This window comes from Palaemon carinicauda, chromosome 13 (assembly GCF_036898095.1).
Source record: "Palaemon carinicauda isolate YSFRI2023 chromosome 13, ASM3689809v2, whole genome shotgun sequence".
Classification (NCBI taxonomy): Eukaryota; Metazoa; Arthropoda; class Malacostraca; order Decapoda; family Palaemonidae; genus Palaemon; species Palaemon carinicauda.
Genome location: NC_090737.1, coordinates 23,173,105 through 23,192,044, shown reverse-complemented (window position 1 = coordinate 23,192,044; position 18,940 = coordinate 23,173,105). Strand labels below are relative to the sequence as shown.

Below are 18,940 nucleotides of genomic sequence, written 5' to 3'. Positions count from 1 at the left end.
AGACTAATTTTATCCCTTTTTCTTTTCAGGTTATACATTTGGTGGCAGTGGCTGTCAGTCTACTGCTACTCCACTCAGTACAGGCTGACTACCCAGCACCTACCACAAAGGCTGCCTATAAGCCTTCCGTGAAATATGCTGGACCCATAGTTTACTCCGATGAAAAACCACCTGTCATCCACTTTCCACCTCCACCGAGACCAACGGTAAGATTTTCAATTAACATTCTTCTATTCGTCATAAAAATAAACTTCTTTTTCACTAGTAAAATACTATACGTCAATGATTGATTGATCGATTGATTTGGAGTTTTCTGGCATCCTGGCATCTAAGGTCATTTAAGCCGATGTCATTTGTTATAGATATAGAATAAGAGGAATGTTTGTTATAAAAATAAAAGCAAAAATGACCTTATAAAAGTTAAATAGCTTTCAGAAGACTTGCTTCTGATGTAAATAAAAAAAATACCTCTAGCATAGTACAACACATCCTGCCTGAGAATCTTGGCAAGGATGAACCTGCAATCCTCACTTCGAGCCTCAAAGAGATATCTATTTCTTTTGTAATATCTGCTTCACTTTAGTTGTTACGTCTTTATTAATTGAGGGCACTTTTAATTTGGTAATTCTATACTTGAGAGTAATTGTAGTTGACTTGATCGTTATCATCCTTTTCCTCTGCAGGCTGGGGGATATGGAAGTGGCAAGGGTGGTGGGAAGGCCCAGCCGGTCAAGTACGTCCCATTGCCGCACCATGAACTGCCGGTTCTCATTTACCAGTCTGACAGTTCGCCGCCAGTACATGTAGTCCACACTCAAAAGCCAGCCATCAAAGCACCTGTTAAAGCACCTGCCCCATCTTATGGACCTCCAAAGGCTACGATTAAAGCTCCAGCACCTTCCTACGGTCCACCGAAGGCACCACCCCCATCTTACGGTCCACCGAAGGCACCACCCCCATCTTACGGCCCGCCTAAAGCACCCCCTCGCCCATCCTATGGACCTCCTCCAAAAGCTCCAAGACCATCTTATGGTCCCCCTAAGTCTAAGGCTCCAATAATACCTAAGGCACCAAGGCCAACCTATGGAGCACCGCCAAAAGCTCCTCCTCCTTCATATGGCCCTCCACCTAAAGCACCAGCTCCTTCCTATGGTCCCCCAGTTGGAGCCCCACCTCCTTCATATGGCCCTCCACCTTCAGCTCCAAGCCCTCAATATGGTGCCCCTGCAAATACTGGTCCTATTTACATTAAGGCACCACCAGCTCCTGCTCCAGTACTGGTACCAGCTCCTGAGCCCCAGTATGCTGCACCAGCTGCTCCAGCACCTAGCTATGGTCCACCACCCAGCGCTAAACCAGCTCCTACTTATGGCGCTCCACCAAAAGCACCTCCTCCATCATATGGAGCACCTCCTAAGGCTCCTCCACCAAATTATGGTCCACCCCCTAAAGCCCCAGCACCTAGTTACGGTGCTCCTCTTAAAGCTAAGGCTCCTAAGGCCAAGGCACCTACCAAAGGTCCTACTTATGCCCCACCTCCCCCAACTTATGGCCCACCTAAGCCTGCCCCAACTAAAAGTACTCCAGCTCCTCACATTATTTATGCTGGCCATCCCCCTATTCATGTGTACCAACAACCACCTGTCCACCAGGTTACCAAGGCTCCTGCTAAAGCTCAGTATGCTGCCCCAGCTGCTCCTAAACCCAGCTATGGTCTTCCTCCTAAGGCCCCTACACCCACTTATGGTCCACCCAAGGCTAAAGCACCTAGACCTAGTTATGGCCCACCACCTAAAGCTCCAAGACCAAGCTATGGGCCACCTCCTAAAGCTCCTGCACCTTCTTATGGACCCCCTCCAAAGGCTCCTACACCTTCTTATGGACCCCCTCCAAAGGCTCCTACACCTTCTTATGGACCCCCTCCTAAGGCTCCAGCTCCATCTTATGGTCCTCCTCCAAAGGCTCCTGGTCCATCTTATGGACCTCCTCCAACAGCTCCTGCTCCTTCTTATGGACCTCCAAAGGCCATTGCACCCTCAAAGGCTCCACCAAAAGCACCACCTCCAACCTATGGTCCTCCTAAGGCTCCAGCCCCTTCATATGGTCCACCACCTAAGGCCCCAGCTCCATCTTATGGCCCACCACCAAAAGCTCCAAGACCATCATATGGACCCCCTCCCAAGGCACCTACAGGCTCCTATGGACCTCCTCCTAAGGCTCCCAAAGGATCGTATGGACCCCCACCAAAAGCTCCAAAGGGTTCATATGGACCACCTCCAAAGGCTCCAAAGGGCTCATATGGACCCCCTCCCAAGCTCCCTAAACCCTCATTTGGACTTTCCAAAGCACCTAAAGCACCAAAAGCGCCTACCACTTATGGTCCACCAAAGGCTGCCACTAAACCAGCACCTGTATACCTTCCAGCACCCAAAGCTTACCACAAGCCACCCATTATCATTTACCAAGGTGTAAGACCTCCGGTTCATGTTTACCAACAGCCAGGGAAAGCAGTTGCTCCTTCCTCGGCCCCTTTGCCTGCTCCCTCAGGAGGTTACGGAGCACCTATTCCTCCAAGTGCTGCCTATGGAGAACCAAAAGGAGAAGATATTATTAAAGGAAAAGCTGGAGGAGGAGCAGCACCAGCACCAGCAGGAGGAGACTCCTACTCTTCAGCCAGTATTCATGTCCCTGAGGTGGTTGTATCTAAGCCAGCTGGTACGCATGTCTCCAGTTATGCTGCCAAAGAAGATACTGGTGTCTCAGATGACTGGACACCATCCAATGGTTACTCAGCCTTTGGCGATGCCTCACTTACCCAAAACCTCAGTCAAAGGAGTCCAGGAAATGCAGAAGAACGAGTTGAAACTAACGTATCCTCAGATGTCAGTGAGGCTAAGGTTTCAGCAAAGGTATCTGTCAGCTCAGCAGAGTGAAAATCATGATGGCTTAAATAATTAATGCTCAGTTAAGTGTTTCGTTACTATGTTAAGCATAAAGTTTATAATCCTTTCATAAGACTATTCAAGTTATGTTAATTAAATGCTCAGAATTTTTCATTCTATTTAAGGGTTAGTGTTCTATTCTCATGAAGCCTGTTATCAATTATACAAAATTATCTTAAAAATGAACTGAGCATTATTCATATTGCATGAATGATAAAGTAATGCAGTCATTAATTTATTATACCTGTGCTCAGCGAGGGCATCACATCATCAACTTCTTTCTGTGTGTGTGTTTGTGTGTGTGCAGTGTAAATGGGTAGAAAGATAGTAGCAATTTCTGTGTAGTAACCCTTTGTGGATCCCCTGAAATTGTAAAATTCTCATTAGCATTATCAACTGATGAGTTTTTTACGTGTTCCTGTAGTGATTGAGATTCAGTGAACTTTCCGTACAAATATGTCTGAATTTGTCCTTTATTTTTCTTTCAAGTCAGTGCTTGATGTTTTTATTTATTCAGTGAGTGTCTCCATGTTGTTTTCATTTAGGCTATGTCGACAGGATGGGGTTTCAAGTCCTGCAGCTGGTCATTCATGTCATTTACGCTTTTCTCATATTTATTGCGTAGAAACCTAAGGCTGTACCGAACTTGCATTTTCTGAATTAGATTACACAGTAGTTGCGCATTAGCCATGTGCCATTTGGAGTCACCTTGTCCATTCACTGTTACTTGTCAAAGGCAGTTGGTCTCCAAAGGCAATCATGATGAATAGTGTTACAGTATTTAGATTTCTCTTAATAGTCTTGATAGTGTTTACTTCTGAATGCCTGGGTTTTGCCATAGTATTCACCGTACCATCAGTACTTTTCCAGCTGCAGAACTGCTACCCTTGCAGTCATGGCATTGTTATGACAGGATCGAGGTACTGAACACAATAGCTGCAAGTTTGAGTTGCGGACATTACCCACCAAGATGAGCTTCTTTCTACAATATATTTTTTCACCTTTGTTATTAACCTCTCTCTCTCTCTCTCTCTCTCTCTCTCTCTCTCTCTCTCTCTCTCTCTCTCATTAGAGAGAGAGAGAAAGGGATTTAGAGCAGAAGAATTTGTTTAGAGAATGTGATTTCACTATTGTTACTCTTGTGAAAGTAGTGAAGTACACACAAACAACTGCAGCTTTCAGCCTTGTGCGAGGCAGGTCCTGTCACTGCTCTTTTTTTTTTTAGGTCTCTGCAAGTCTCACGGGATATCTGTAGGCCACTTTCTGACCGTCTTTTCATTTACTATAAGTATTTTTATAATGCCTAAAGCAGGTATGCATTTTGTAATATTTATATGATCTTAGTGACTAATAAACGTTTCTTAAATTATGAATCGTGTTTTATTTCGTCAATTGTGCCCTGAATATATTAGTTAAGGTGTTTTAATAATTGTCCGTTTGGACCTATTTTTTATGAATAATTGTCAAATGAACATAATGAGAGGGAGAAGATATGGTCTGAATTTGATTGCGTTTATTATTATTATTATTTTTTTATTATTATTATTATTATTATTATTATTATTATTATTATTATTATTATTATCTAAGCTACAACATTTGTTGTAAAAGCAGGATGCTATAAACAGGTCTAGGTATATAACCTAGAGTCCTAGACCGTATGTAGTACCGTATAGACCCACATTGGAGGCTTCAAAGAAAATTATCTATGGTCTACTGCATACATGGCGTCAAGAAATTGATCGTCCTGGACCACCCTAAGGCAATATCTATTTATTAATCAATAGAAAATGTTTTAATAATTATTTTTAAAGGATATAAGACAGATGGTTGGGATTACTACCCACGGAAGGAGCGAGAATGTATCTACATGTCAAGAAATACTGAAAACAAAGGCAAATATACTGTATATCCAGATTGGCCTCCACGAAGTAACTATCAATCAGCATTCATATATTAGCATAACACTCTAAAGACAAGTCGTTATATTATTAAATGTTCTCTTGTCAAATGAAAGAGTTATAATCAAACGCCATATGCCGTATTGTGTTCAGGTTCTCGGGTGAGGCATAGCCTCCAAATTTATCTTCTTATACTGTTTTGTTTCTGACGCAAGATAGAAGATAAACGTCATGAGATTATTCTTTTGCGTATCTGTTGAATAACATTTATGACCAAGAAGCAATACTAATTTTAGAAAATTGTGAATTAAACTTCACTTCAAAGGCTGTTTTCTTGGTCCAAATGCACAATGTGTTTGTCGTATACATTCTTGGCTATTTAGACGAGAATATCATCACACAGCGTATTCCACTTAAAAAACAAAGTTTGTAATTTCTTTATTGGGGATATTACTATCTTGTTTTTTGTTTTTTTTTAATGTCTAGTTGGAGCTTCATTTCGCATATGTGAAAGCTCTAGAATATACAATAGATATGTATCTTAATTCCAATAACTTGAAACCATCTGTAAGTACACGATTCGTTGACTACACGATGTGTAACAATTCTCTCTATTTTGTACGCCCGGTTATGATAACGTGATGAGTTATTGGTTATTGCACATACCTCAAAATACTTAGTCTTTAATGGGCAGTCAGTGTAATTCAAATTAATTAGTATAGGAGTAATCCCTTCTCGACGTGGGTCACCTTTTATCAATCTTGCTCCTCTATTTATTGTTTCGTAATTTATTAACCTGTTCTTTGTAGACTGCAATAAACAAATAAATGAAGAGCCACAGAGAACATATAGGATTACAACATAATCTCTCTCTCTCTCTCTCTCTCTCTCTCTCTCTCTCTCTCTCTCTCTCTCTCTCTCTCTCTCTCTCTCTCTCTCCGCATACAAAATAGAACAATTATTGCATGTCACTTTGGGTCCTGTCGAGAATATACTTAACGTAAAGGTTGTAGATCGTCTTATTTTTTAAGCTGTAATGAATGTATTGATTGTTTCTTCATCTAGTGACGAGTGTCAAATGTAATTTGTAAAATTTGCATATATTTGTATGGTAAAAGTCGTTAAAATACTACATTAATATAGAAACACACTGCATCAATTTCTGTTAGATCTTAATAGAAAACGGACAGCGTTGAGTATTATTTGCCATGGCCCATTTCTGAGATTGCATTCGACAAGTAAAGAAGTGTATTTACTATCAGTTCCTCTGTCAAAATTTTCACATTTTTTAAGGCCGTTACTGTGAGGAAATGTCAGATTGTTTTTTTTTTTCTTTTGTATTGTGACTTTGCTTTCATTACGTTACTCTTGTGTAGCGTTATATAACCCAGACGACACCTTAGAACTTTATGAAGGAACGTGATGGTGCATAAACTGCACTCTACTTTTGGAAGCACCACTTTAGTAGCTGTTGGCGGGTCGTAAAGCCAAGAACACCACTCGCATAGAAAGGAAGTGGACAAAGGTAAATGTTTTGGATTTAATTTTACGGGTATTGATAGTTAATTCTCATTGAAGAAGTTTTCTTAGGATGTTAATCGTGGATGCATCTAAATTTATGATTTTACTCTGCAGCGTGAATACAAAGAAATATGGTATCGAGCAGAAGCTCGTTCGTTTAAGAACCCCTTGTCTAAAGCAAGACACAGGCTAAGACAAAAGCTTGCGTGGTACGATTTTTTCTTAATTTTGTTAAGAATACGTTACCTAGAAGATTTTTTTTCTGGTCTTGACACGGAAAAGCTTAGTGCTCTGCAGGATCGACAGTATTGGTATTTAGACTAGATACTAGTTGCTCAATTTCCACTTATTGTCAAATCCACAATATCATAATGTAAATAGGAATGCTTTCAACCACACGAAAACCAAATATCAGTCCTTTGGATATCTAGAAGGTGCTACTTACACAATCTTGTTGCCACATATCTGAAGGGTCTAGAACCTACATTAGAGGTGCATCTTGTCCCCAATAACTTGAAACCATCCTATTCTTGTGTCGACATATTTTGTGTGCTGCGATGTGTAGCAATTCTATTAAACATTTTGGACGTCCGGTTCTGATAACCTTGAGTCGCTGCAAAAATCATGAGTCTAGTGGCTTCTGGTTTTAGGCGACAGTCTGTATAATCCAATAAGCACACTAGTAATCTTTTCCTGGTGGGTCCTTTTATTGTTTAGTAACTTTAAAAGGGGGCAAGTTGTAATGGGTCACAGTAGTCAATCCTGGCAACAACACAGTTGATCCCAGGTTTCTTTGCAGTGCACCCGTCCAAATATTTCATTACAAAATCAATGTTTCTAATATGACATCCAGTGATTCTTACTACATTATTTATCCAAGCACAGAGAAAAATTAGTACAGTGACAAACCCAGGTCATTTTATACCAGCTAGGTTTTCGTTAATATTAGATTAGATGTTACCTACATGGTTTAAATTTCAACGTTATCATCAATGCAATTTATGGAGAAGTAAAATTGTGAATCGTCTGCTAATAGCTTGACCTCCATTCCACTTTTCTATAGTACTTTTGATAGATCAATAGTATAGCTACAAATTAAGATTTAGAGTTCACTTATCGGGGGTTACCCATCTGCTTAATGGTTGGCTTAGAGTAAGCGCATGCAATTCGTACACAGTAATTTCTCTCAGCTAAGTAATCTGTTTGATACTGAAAGACTTCATCTTCAATACCAGTGGATCGTAAATCATTAAGAACAGTTTATACACAACTGTGTCGAAACAGTCGGGATTCCACATATGTTTTCTCCATCATTTCCATCAAATCAATTACACCGGAACAATAGCCGTTTCCAAAGAATATAATTATGTATTGACATGATTGCCCGGCAGTGCTTCGATTCTCTCTAAATGGCGAACGAGTTCTCCAAGAATTACATATTCAATCACTTTCTACAAGAAGGATGATAATAAGAGTTAGATCTGTATGAACTTAAGTCTTGATAACCAAAAGCACTTTACAGAACTGGTGGGATTAGAGCCATTTTCTCAGATTTAGAATGCTTACAAAATTTTTAGAAACTTCAAAATCCGAACATGTGGTCTTGTTCGTAGTTAGTGCCGTTTCAATAAACCAAATCGCTACACACTTTTGAAGGTCATGAATGTATCATAAATATATACAGTATGATGACAAAGTAAATCCATTCATTAACATTGCACAATACAAAGAAATTGATCGCCTGATACAAATTGTAGCTTACAAAACATAACGGACGACCGAACAACGCAAAGGGCCTCCTCTATATTTCGCCAGTCGTCTCTATCTAAAGTTTTTAAATCGTTACTTCTCCATTCATAATCTCCTACTTCGCGCTTCATAGTCCTCGGCCATGTAAGCCTGGGTCTTCCAACGAGTGCCTTGTGGAGCCCAGTTGAAAGTATGGTGAACTAATTGTTTCATTGTCATACCGCCACTCGTCCAAACAGTAATGCCGATCTCACTAAACGGATATATAGCCCGATTTTTATGTTTGATAAGAAAACTTCATTTGAAAAAAAAAATCGAATGTTACAATTCTCTGCATTTTACTCGAAAGAAAATGTAAATGCTATTAAATTTGGTGAAAGGGCTTTTAGCTACTGTGCGCCTAGATATTATAATAAACTGCCAACTGAAATGAAGGACATAAAGGGATTGATTGAATTTAAGAAGAAACTAAAGACATTACTTTTCACAAGACCATATGATTTGGAAGATGCTACAATCAAAGAATTGTATAAGTTATAATGAAAATGTTTCGTTAGATGATTAATATGGACCCGCCCGAGTGCAGGGTTGGATTTAAACCCAAAACAAGTAAACAAGTGAAACTTTTTTTCAGTAGCCGCAAGACATTATCGATTACCCACCGTTCCGCATTATTTACACGATTCCTTATCATAAAAAAAGAAACTCGATATAGGGACTTTGATGCTTTACTCATTCCAGTAGATCAATGGGTAGCACGACAAACATTTTGTTATTCATTGGCAAGAATCTTGGTTTACTTTCCGAAAAATGTTTGTCTTTCCTCGTAAAACAAACAAATGATGCAACCCCTGTCATCACCGGATGCGTTTCGTTAAGCCCATTTACGATTTGATTAAATGAATGGTTTTGATTATGGCAGACTGTTTTTCTACGAAACGTAATTTGAGTTTTTTTTTTTATTAAAGTTACCATAGTTGACATTTGTTTCATTGTCAAATGCCCTCATTGTAGTGTGTTTAGCAGTACACCGTTCGAATCGTTAATATGGATAATAATTGTATTAATATTTTTTTCACTATTTAATTGTAATGTCAACATAGAAGTTCGTAAAGAATATAATTACATCACTGTAAATTGTAAAATAAGTACTTTGTGGTAATTTATAGTGATAAGTAAAATCAACTTTGACTTACTTAGTTTCTAAAACATCAGTGCTGAACGCAACCAATATGATGGCGGGTTGAATTTGCGCTCTCCTGCTATTTTCCCCTTATTACAGTCTGCTGCTGCTCTGTCTGTCTATCTGTTTGTTTGTTTTCACCGTCTGTCTGTCTCTTCACGTAACGGTCAGTGTGGCGTTATTCTGATTTTTTCCATTAACTTGTTTAAGATCAAGTCAATCTATTGATCTTGCGAAGGCCTCCTCTATGGGGCAATGGGGTGGAGCAGTAGGGTGCTTTATTTATCGTATCTTCACACTGTTTCCCTCACTTATTACAGTTAATTGCTCTTATAACAGTTAATTACTTGTTTTAACTAGTCTTTATTGCAGTAATTATTAGTTTATGCCATTCTGTCTATCATACATACCCTAGCGATAGACCTTTGTTTAGACCTATGGTACCTTTAATATTCTGTCAACGTTATAGTTTATTTGATGTTAATTGTGAATTAGGAATTAACATTTACTAGCTATTATTCACAACAGCATTTATAAATAATTTACATGATAAATTACATATAAAAAGTATATTTTCAACCTACGTCAGCTATGGTAATAGGCCTAAGCCCGCACTTATCAGTCGAGTAAAAAATAATTTTAAATCTTCCAAATATTATGGTCGTTTGGTCAAGGTTTATTATTTTAAAAATAAGAAATTATCTTTACTATATAATTACGAATACTGGAGGTTGTTATAAACGGTATTTTGTACATAATTGATTTTCTTCAGAACATTGCTTCAGGCTATTGGCTATAGGAAAGTTAGGTTAGATTCTGATTAGGTATTTTACTAGACCACTTTGAAAACAACACCAAACCATATTTTGCATTACAATGCAGGCCATTGTTATACAGTAACACTAAGTATAATAAATGTATAATTTTTCGATATAATTTTTATGGCAAAATTTAATTTCAAATCCATTGATTCCTGTTATGATTATTGATGATAATTTTCTTATTCTTATCAAATTATGAAGGACCCCAGTGGGAAATGACTATATTATTGCCTCTAGTTCATAACTAGGTTAATATTATCATTAATTCCAATGTTGAATTAGTTAAATTAAATTTTGATGGTAAATAGGAATTCTGATGTTGAAGTATGGTACCCTCAAATTCTAAAGCAACAACATTTTCCCATAAACCATTGCTATTCATTGTCATGTTCATTTGCTTCCTAAATAAAAAATTTTCATTGATAGTTTACTCTTTTTATAGATCAAACTTATAATCATAGATGGTATCCTTCTCTCCTAATGAACTAGGTAAAAAGTCTTGTAGAAATTAACTTTTATGGTTCTATAGCCTGCACATTGTACAGTATTTTCAATCCTGTTAATATAAATAGCTTCTTATATTGTACATAGTCATTTCACAGTCTAATGCAATGCAGATCTTTTAGCTCTGTTGGGCATATTTTATACTAAATAGCATTTCCTACTTTTCTTTGTAGATAGAATTTAGTACTGTATTGTAGAAAATTAACTTTTCTGGGTTTTATTCACAAGTTAGACAGTACTGTATATGCAAAATACATGCTTTTTATTTAATAGTGAATAATTTGTAGTTATGCTGGCATCTATCAGTATTGTTAGAGAGCTCCTTTATCGTAGAGATTTTTAATTTTTGGGGTTTCTGAAGCTGTCAAGTTGTGGACTATCTCCTGTTTAGGTTGAAACCATTCAATTTTTTAGGTACTTTTTGTACAAAGAATATTTTTTATACCACTCTCGGTTTTTCCCTTTTATTTGTCGTTTATGCGTCAGGGATCGGTCCTAATTCCGGAATCGAACCAGGAGCCTGGTTCCATGCGTACTTCCCTTATCAGGCACTCGGCTCCTATGTCAGACTCCCCCTTATCAGGTACATGGTTTTTATTAATCACTTTTATCAGGTATTTGGTCTTATGAATATTAATCCAGCACATGGTCCCATATCAGTCTCCCCTTACTTGGCACTTCGTTATGTGTTAATCTTCCCTTATGTGGCCAATTTTCTTTTGTAGGTCCAAGCTCACTTGTCAGGCACATTGTTTCATGTGAATCTATTATCTGACACTTCATGTGAAACTTTCAGTATCAGGCACCTCATTTTTTCTGACTTTTCGATTATCCGGCAAATGGTTCCATAATGAACTGTCATGAGGAGGCATGTTGTTCCATGCCAGTCTTCCTCTCCAAGGCACATGTCATCTCATGTCAGTCTTCCCTTCCTAGATATTTTATTCTGCCAGCTTTTTCATCTGGGCATGAGTTTCATATTAGTTTTTGCTTAAAGTTTTCATGGCTTCATGATTTGTTTTTACTTATCAAGCATGAGATTCCTGATTTATTTCCTTGCGAGGCACTTGATCCAACATTATGATTTCAGCAAATATTGGTCAGATTTAAGATACTGTAATTTTCCATAATGTGATTTCTTTTATAAATCGCTTGGTCATTTCGAGTCTAAGTCATCAACTCCATTTACCAAATTAGCTGCTCAGTAAATTTTTGTTGGATTCTGTAATATAAGTTTACTTTTTTTTTTCTTATATACTGGTTTATTTATAGTATGGTAGTTTATGGCTGTTTTATGTGCTTCTTTTTGGTGTGTAGGTACCGTGATATCTTTAAAATATCTCAAGGTATTCCAAGCATTTTTTTTCAATGTTTCATAAGCCATAGTAGTACATAACTGTACTGTATTCACAATGCATTTATTTTGTGATTTGATTTTTTTGTAGTCCTTGTTTTATTATGCTTTTAGCTTACTATTATATACCCCTTTAAAGTTAAAACTGTTAAGATTCATTTATACCGTACTGTTACGTTTTGTGTGCATTGTACTTGCTAACAGATTTTTCTTGGCATACATTTGCTCTTGCTTAAAGATAAACTTGGTTAGTTATTTGAGCATTGTAATATTTTGGATATGAGGTAGAGATGTGTGTTGAATTATTGTTCTGCTGTTTAAGCAGATTGTATAAAGTCTTTTAGATTAGAGAAAGCATAGTCATTTTATTCAGGTATCTTGTCATTTGAAAATGAAAAAGTAATTTCTGTTAATCAAATTAAGAATACTTTGGAACTCTTTAAGTGTTAAGTCTTACGATATTCAGACTTTTTGAGCAACTGAAAGGTATTTTGCAGGTTATTAGATTTCATGTGCTCTGCATTATGCCCCCAATCACCTTTAAGAACATGATGAAAGGAGGTTATGTAGACTCCCCACTTTTGTTGGAATGTAGTGCTTAGGGTATTTTGTGTAGTCAAGACTATCTTTTTGGATGTGGTATTATGGGAAGCATAGCAAGTACGACAAAGTGATAAACATCTGGTAGCAGTTGCTGTTATTGTTACTGCATAGATGGAATGAGAGAAGTCAGTCACAGAATTAGTAGTTGTTCCTACATGGGTACAAACCCTCATCCTTTAATAGGAGTATGATTTCAGCAAAGCTGGAACTCGCCTGTTGAAATTTATAACGAGGTGTTGGTAGTTACTGGCATGTGGTCCAGTTTTCTAAAGAGGAGCTCTTAAATGAGGTTGATACCTGGTTTTGTAGGCACCCACTTTTCTGGAAAGAGTTATCGTATGAAGTGGATCTTCATTCTTACATGCTCCTCAGGGTACCTCCACTCTTCCTAAGAAGAGCTGTCTTTAGTTTGATACTCATTCTTGCACGCACATCCCCCAGAACACACCCATTCTTTTGAAGAAGAATTCTGGGGTGAAGTGAACCCTTGCTCTCGCTCATGCTTAACTAAGCGTTTTCATTCTTTGGAAAAAGAAACTACATATAAAGTTGATACTCGTGCTTGCCCCTCTGCACGTGCTTTCTTGTCTGTTTGCGAGCACCCCTCATTTACAACGTGCTCACCTGTTCGTGAGCCTTAGATGTTAGCCGTTGCTCAGATGTTAGCTAGTGCTCAAATGTAATCCAACACTCAGATGTTAGCCAGTGCTCACCTATCCATAAGGGATCTAGGTTGTACTGGCCTTCGCTTCTTGGGTACCCTTGCATCCACTCTCCTTATAAATTTACCCACACCTAGTCATGAGTACTTTCCTGGGTGGTCTTGGTCTCTAATGCTCTCACACACTTCTGTTTGTTTGTATGTGCTCACTTGGAAGTGATAGTACACCTAACAGAGAGGTGTACTTACCTGTTCGCCAGTGCACATATGTGCTCAAGAGCCTTATTAAGTGTTCCCATTCTCCCCAGAATGGAACTCTCCTGTTCGCATGCACCCTCGCCTTTCCGAATGCGCTCTTCTTCACAAGGGCTCATCCACCGGTTTGTTTGCATGAGAGTAGAAGTACATTCTCCTGGCCACGTGTACACAAGTATGCCCCTGGCTACAAGAGCTCACGTTTGCTTTCGCTCTCACCAGAAGTATACAAGAGCCTGAATGTGCTTGTTCTCCTAGCCATAAGCTCTTAACAGCTCAAAAAAACTTGCCTGTATGCGAATGATCACCCGTTAGTGATCTGGCTCGACCCAACCGAAAGAGTTCTACATAGACCTTAGAAAAGTAGCCCAGGGACAAGACTGTCCACAGGTCTTCCTGAAGTGAACTTGCAAGCTCTTCAGCAGTACAGATAGTCAACCAATCACTTGATGAAAGTCACCTTCAGTGCTGCTAAGAAAGAAAACCCCATTTGCAGTGGCGTCTGCATCGGAATACCGGCCACGTTCTGTTAAAGAACTGTAAAGGAAATGAGTTGAACCTTGATGATCCACAGATTTTTCTGATTCCCTTTCGGGAGATGAGTCAAGAGACAGTCCGACCACTTACGACTCGAGGGCTACTCCAGTGGAAGCAAAAAAAAACTCTGAAACCAAGTCAACCTTCCTGAAAGTCAACATCCTGGGTGGACCACTGGCATACTTTGCCTATTCTCTGGATCATTAATAGCCGTACAACATAAAATGACTTTACCGACTTTGTCCTTTTTGGGGCAAAGACAGTCACCTTTTTGCCTTACCAATTAGCCAACCTGTGGATCAATTTGGTCCTCAAAAGGAGAGGCGCATTGGCAGTGAGAAATTCTGGCCAAGAGAAAGGCTCTTATTCATCATAGCCTAGCCTTTTTCCCTCCGAAGGAAGTTGAAGAGAGAGAGTGGAGAAATGAAGAAAGTCATGTCAGGACTCTCTTCCACTGAGCTGTCTCCTTCAAGGATGTAAGTCCTCCAAAAATCACAGGAAAGTTGACAACATCTTTAAAGTCTGCTCTAAGGAAGACATCGTTGATTCCAGCAGCTGTTCTTGTAGGAACCCAGATCACAGTCAACCCCAAATTGGTTAGTCCAGAAGGGGATGAGATAGAAGAGGAGCCAGAGGATGGTGTGCCAGGCCAGCCCCTCTGGCTTCTGTCATGAATCTGGGGATGGCTATCATTCTGTTCATTGGCTCTCGTCATTCCCTCACTCGGCCTTCTCTGACAGTATCATCCTACCATCCAAAGTCAAAGAAACACCTCGCCCTCCAATTAGAGGTAGACTAACTGCTAGGCAAAGGTGTGCTACAGGTCTTACTGGATGGATCTCCAGGCTTTCACAGTAGCCAATTCCTTGTGGAAAAGTCAACTGGGGGCTGGAGATCAGTCTTTGACCTCTTCCCCTTGAACAAGTATGTTTTGCAGACTCCATTTAAAATGGTCATGGTGACCACTGTATAAGATGTCATCCGAAGGAACGACTTTATACTCTTTCTAGACCTGAAAGACGCATACTTTAGAATACTAGTCCATCAATATTCAAGGAAGTTTGTTTGCTTTATCCATGGGGGTAAAAGTTTTTCATTCAAAGTCTTGTGCTTCATACTGTTAATTGTACCCCAAGTGTTCACTGACGTGTTCATGCTAATCTCAACTTGGGCTCATGCCAAGATCATATGTCTACTGAGGTATTTAGACAATTTGTTGATACTGTCCTCCTCTCGTAGACAGCAACTATAACATTGGGACAAGCCTATCTCCTTTGGCTGTGATCTGGGGATCATGGTAAACCAAGAGAAGTCCATCCTCATGCCCAAACAGATGATGGAGTACCTGAGATTGCTGATAGATATCTCAGCAGTGAGAGTTTTTCCATCAGAGAATTGCATGAGCTGACTCAGGAAGGTAGCACAACCTTTCGTATCCAAAAAACAACTATTTTAGTAGTTTGGCAGTGGCAACAACTTCAGGGACACCTCAACTTTGGAGAAGCTTGTTCTACACGGGCATCTCCACCAGAGCTTATTTCAGTGGTGTCGGAAGAGATTGGAAAGCAGCCACCAACCCCACCTCACCACCTTGTTCCAGTAGAACAAAAGGTATGGGATGATCTATTCTGGGGGTTAAAGGAGGAGAACCTCATCAAGGGAACTCCTCTGGAGTGGGATGGATTGGGCAGCACACCTAAGGAATTGGACAGCCTCTAGGTGCTGATCCTAGGAAGAGAAGTGCTTGCACACCATGAGTTGAAGGCAAACCTCCTGGTGCTGCAATCAATCCAACAGAACCTGAGAGGCCACTTGATAGCATTGATGGAAAACAAAACTACTGTAGTGGTATATCTCAACCAGCGACGAGATACCATTTCACAGCACCTCTGTGACTTGGTGAAGCAGGCTCACTCCTGGGTACTACACAACACAATAGAGCTCTCACCAGGTTTCATTCAAGGCAAAGGAATGTAATTGCTGACAAACTCAGTCACCCAGGACAAGTGGTAAGAGTTAAGTGATCCTTTCTTTTGACATTGTATGGTTCCCTGTCAATAGACATGTTTCCCATAAGGGTCAACAGAAAACTGTAAGTGCTCTGTTCGCCAATCCCAGACCAGTTATGATGCTAGAGAATGCATTTCAACATCAGTGGGGACACAACCTCAATGCTTATGCTTTTCTGCCCTTTTGCCTGATTCTAAGGGTAGTTGACCTGGTATTGACTACTCCAAACCTCAGAGGAACCCGTAACCCTGGCTACTCCTAAAAGGCCACATGCCTAAAGGTACCCAGACCTGATGGTGTTCCTGATCAAGATACTGAGACAACTACCCCTTCCGCCCAATCTACTTTGCCAACCATATCTACAGAGGTCCCACAACTCGGTGATATCCCTGTTATTTCACGGATGGAGACTATCCAGCATCTCATCAGAACAAAAGGTTTTTTCATGAGGCAGTGATCAGGTGATTTCTGGATATCAGCTAAAATCCTAGACTTTCATGTCTAGCTAAGCTGAAAGAAGCTCCTCTTGGTCTAAGAAGTAAAACCCTATTGCTCAGCCTTGAGCCAAGTCGTTAGACTTTAAAGGCCTAGACCTCTTCTCATCCTGGAAACTGTTGATGCTGCTGAAAAGCTTTAAACATCATGTCCTCCAAAAGAACTCAAACCACCTACATGGGATGTCACCAGTCCTAAGGTCCCTAAAAACAGCAAACTGTATGAACCTTTAAGGCAAGCATCAGATAAAGACCTGACTGTAAAGACAGTGGTCTTGCTTGTCTTGACCACGGCAAAGCAGGTAGTCAAATTATATGGCATTTCTTAAAATATTACTTATTCTGAGATGTGAAGAAAGGTCTCCTTTACCTTTGTTCCGGAGTTTGTTTCTAAAACACAAAACCCTTCCGTGGAAAGTCCGTTTGAGACCTTCTCCATCTCCTCTTTTAGGGATGTAACCAGTGATCTGGAGGATTTGCTTCTTTGCCCTAGATGATACTAAGATGCCACCTGAAGCAAATCCAATTCTTCAGGCCATGGCTTCAAAATCTTTTTTCTTGGCTCCGACCCGTGCCGCCCAGTGGAATGTGAGTCGAGGTGTAGATTCAGCAGATCCCTTAATTCAGTTGCCCTTTCTGAATTGACCGTCGCCACTTACAACGAGGAGGACCTCCTTAAGGTCCTCACTAAGTCACTTTTGCAAAACTTTATGGCTGACGCCTATGATTTTGCAAATGCCAGGACCCATTGTCGACGACACGTTCTATCCGAAGCCACGATTAGGGACGAACCTAATATGCTCATCAAAGCTCCAGTCTGGGGCCCGGATCCTTTCCCAGGGGACTTAGTTAACTCGGTCCTTAGCAAGGCAGCTAGAGCCAACCAAAACCTCAAGGTTAGGTGGGGCCTGTTTTCAAAGAGGAGATATGAGCCTACTAGTACCCCAATTCGAGATAGGAAGAGATTGAGGCCCTTCCAATCTTCCCAATTCAGGCAACCTCTACAAGTGGTTCAACCGGTCTCAGTCCAAGGAAGAACTACGTTCCTTCACAAACGATCTGCTACTAAAGAATGCAATCCAAAGTATACGTCGCTTAAGATTTCACGGACGCTTGTTCAGCGTGCCAAAGAAAGGCTCAGACAAACGGAGAGTAATCCGGGACCTGTATCGTTTAAATTCCTTCATTCGTTGCGACAAATTCCATATGCTTACCGTCTCGCAGGTGTGGACCTTACTTCCCCGTGGGGCCATCACCACCTCCATCGATCTTACAGATGCCTACTATCACGTTCCAATAGCAAGGCATTTTCGTCCTTTTCTGGGCTTCAAGCTAGGCAAACAAGCCTATGCATTCAAAATGATGCTATTGGGGCTCAACATACCACCCAGAATCTTCACCGAACTAGCAGAGACACTAATTCAAGAGCTTCGGACTCAGGGGATACAGGTAGTAGCCTATCTAGACGATTAGCTAATCTGGTCAGACAATGCCCAGATTTCCCGCGTAGCAACGAACAAAGTCCTCACCTTCCTTTGGCAACTGGGATTCCAAGTCAACCTCGAGAAATCCCGCCGGGTCCCACAGACCAAGTTTCAATGGCTGGGACTACAAGGGGACCTGTGCTCCCATTCGCTGTGCCTCCCCAAAGCCAAAAGGAAGGTGATAGCGAGGAATACAAAACAATTTCTCAAGGAAAAGTTGACCTTCCGAAGGAGCCGAGAGTGGATCCTAGGTTCCTTACAGTTCGCCTCCGTGACAGACATCGTCCTGAGGTCCAAACTCAAGGACATAAACAGAGTGTGGCGCTCCAGAGCAACCGCAATACACCGAGACAGACGTGCTCGCCTTTCCCCAACCCTGAGAAAAAGTCTGCAGACTTGGACGAAGATCAAGAATCTTTCCAAGTCGGTTCCTTTACAACACAAGAAAGTCCAAGGGTTATGGTCACCGGTCTTCCAACAAATGCACGTCAACGTCCTAGAGGCCATGGCAGTCTTTCTCACTTTAAAAAGTCTCAATCCAGCCAGGAATCTCCATATCAGACTGGTTCTCGACAGTGCAGGCATAGTACACTGCTTCAACAGAGAAGGCTCCAGATCAGCCCAAGTAAACCACATCATGTTGAAGTTTTTCTCCATGGCGGCAATGCACAAGTGGCACCTGTCAGCAGTCCATCTAGCAGGAGCCCGGAATGTGGTAGAGGACTCACTTTCCCGGACGACTCCGCTAGAGTCGGAATGGTCTCTAGACAATCGATCTTTCCAGTGGATGATATCTCCAGTCCCGGGTCTCCAGGTGGATCTGTTTGTGACGAAATCCAATTGCAAAATAGATTGTTACGTAGCCCCCAACCTGGACCCTCAGGCTTATGCCACGGACTCTATGATTCTAGATTGGAATAC

General features: G+C 40.5%; 2 protein-coding genes across 4 annotated transcripts in view; both read left to right on the top strand.

The window, feature by feature from the left end:
* Positions 1–4,282, top strand: part of LOC137652216 (uncharacterized) — a 23,476-nt gene extending 19,194 nt beyond the window's left edge. The window contains exons 2-3 of the mRNA XM_068385440.1: positions 30–206; positions 684–4,282. Coding sequence (XP_068241541.1) covers positions 30–206; positions 684–2,933 — 2,427 coding nt within the window. The 3' untranslated portion in view covers positions 2,934–4,282. The remainder of the gene's footprint in view (positions 1–29; positions 207–683) is intronic.
* Positions 4,283–6,081: 1,799 nt separating this feature from the next.
* The window catches only part of LOC137652215 (cytochrome P450 3A24-like), a 90,041-nt gene continuing 77,182 nt past the window's right edge, over positions 6,082–18,940 (top strand). For 2 of the 3 annotated variants that reach the window (XR_011046221.1, XM_068385438.1), the window contains exon 1: positions 9,330–9,462. The gene's annotated coding sequence lies outside the window, so the exon portion shown is untranslated. Of the gene's footprint in view, positions 6,369–9,329; positions 9,463–18,940 lie in introns of those variants that run through there. The other variant, XM_068385439.1, reaches the window with a different exon arrangement.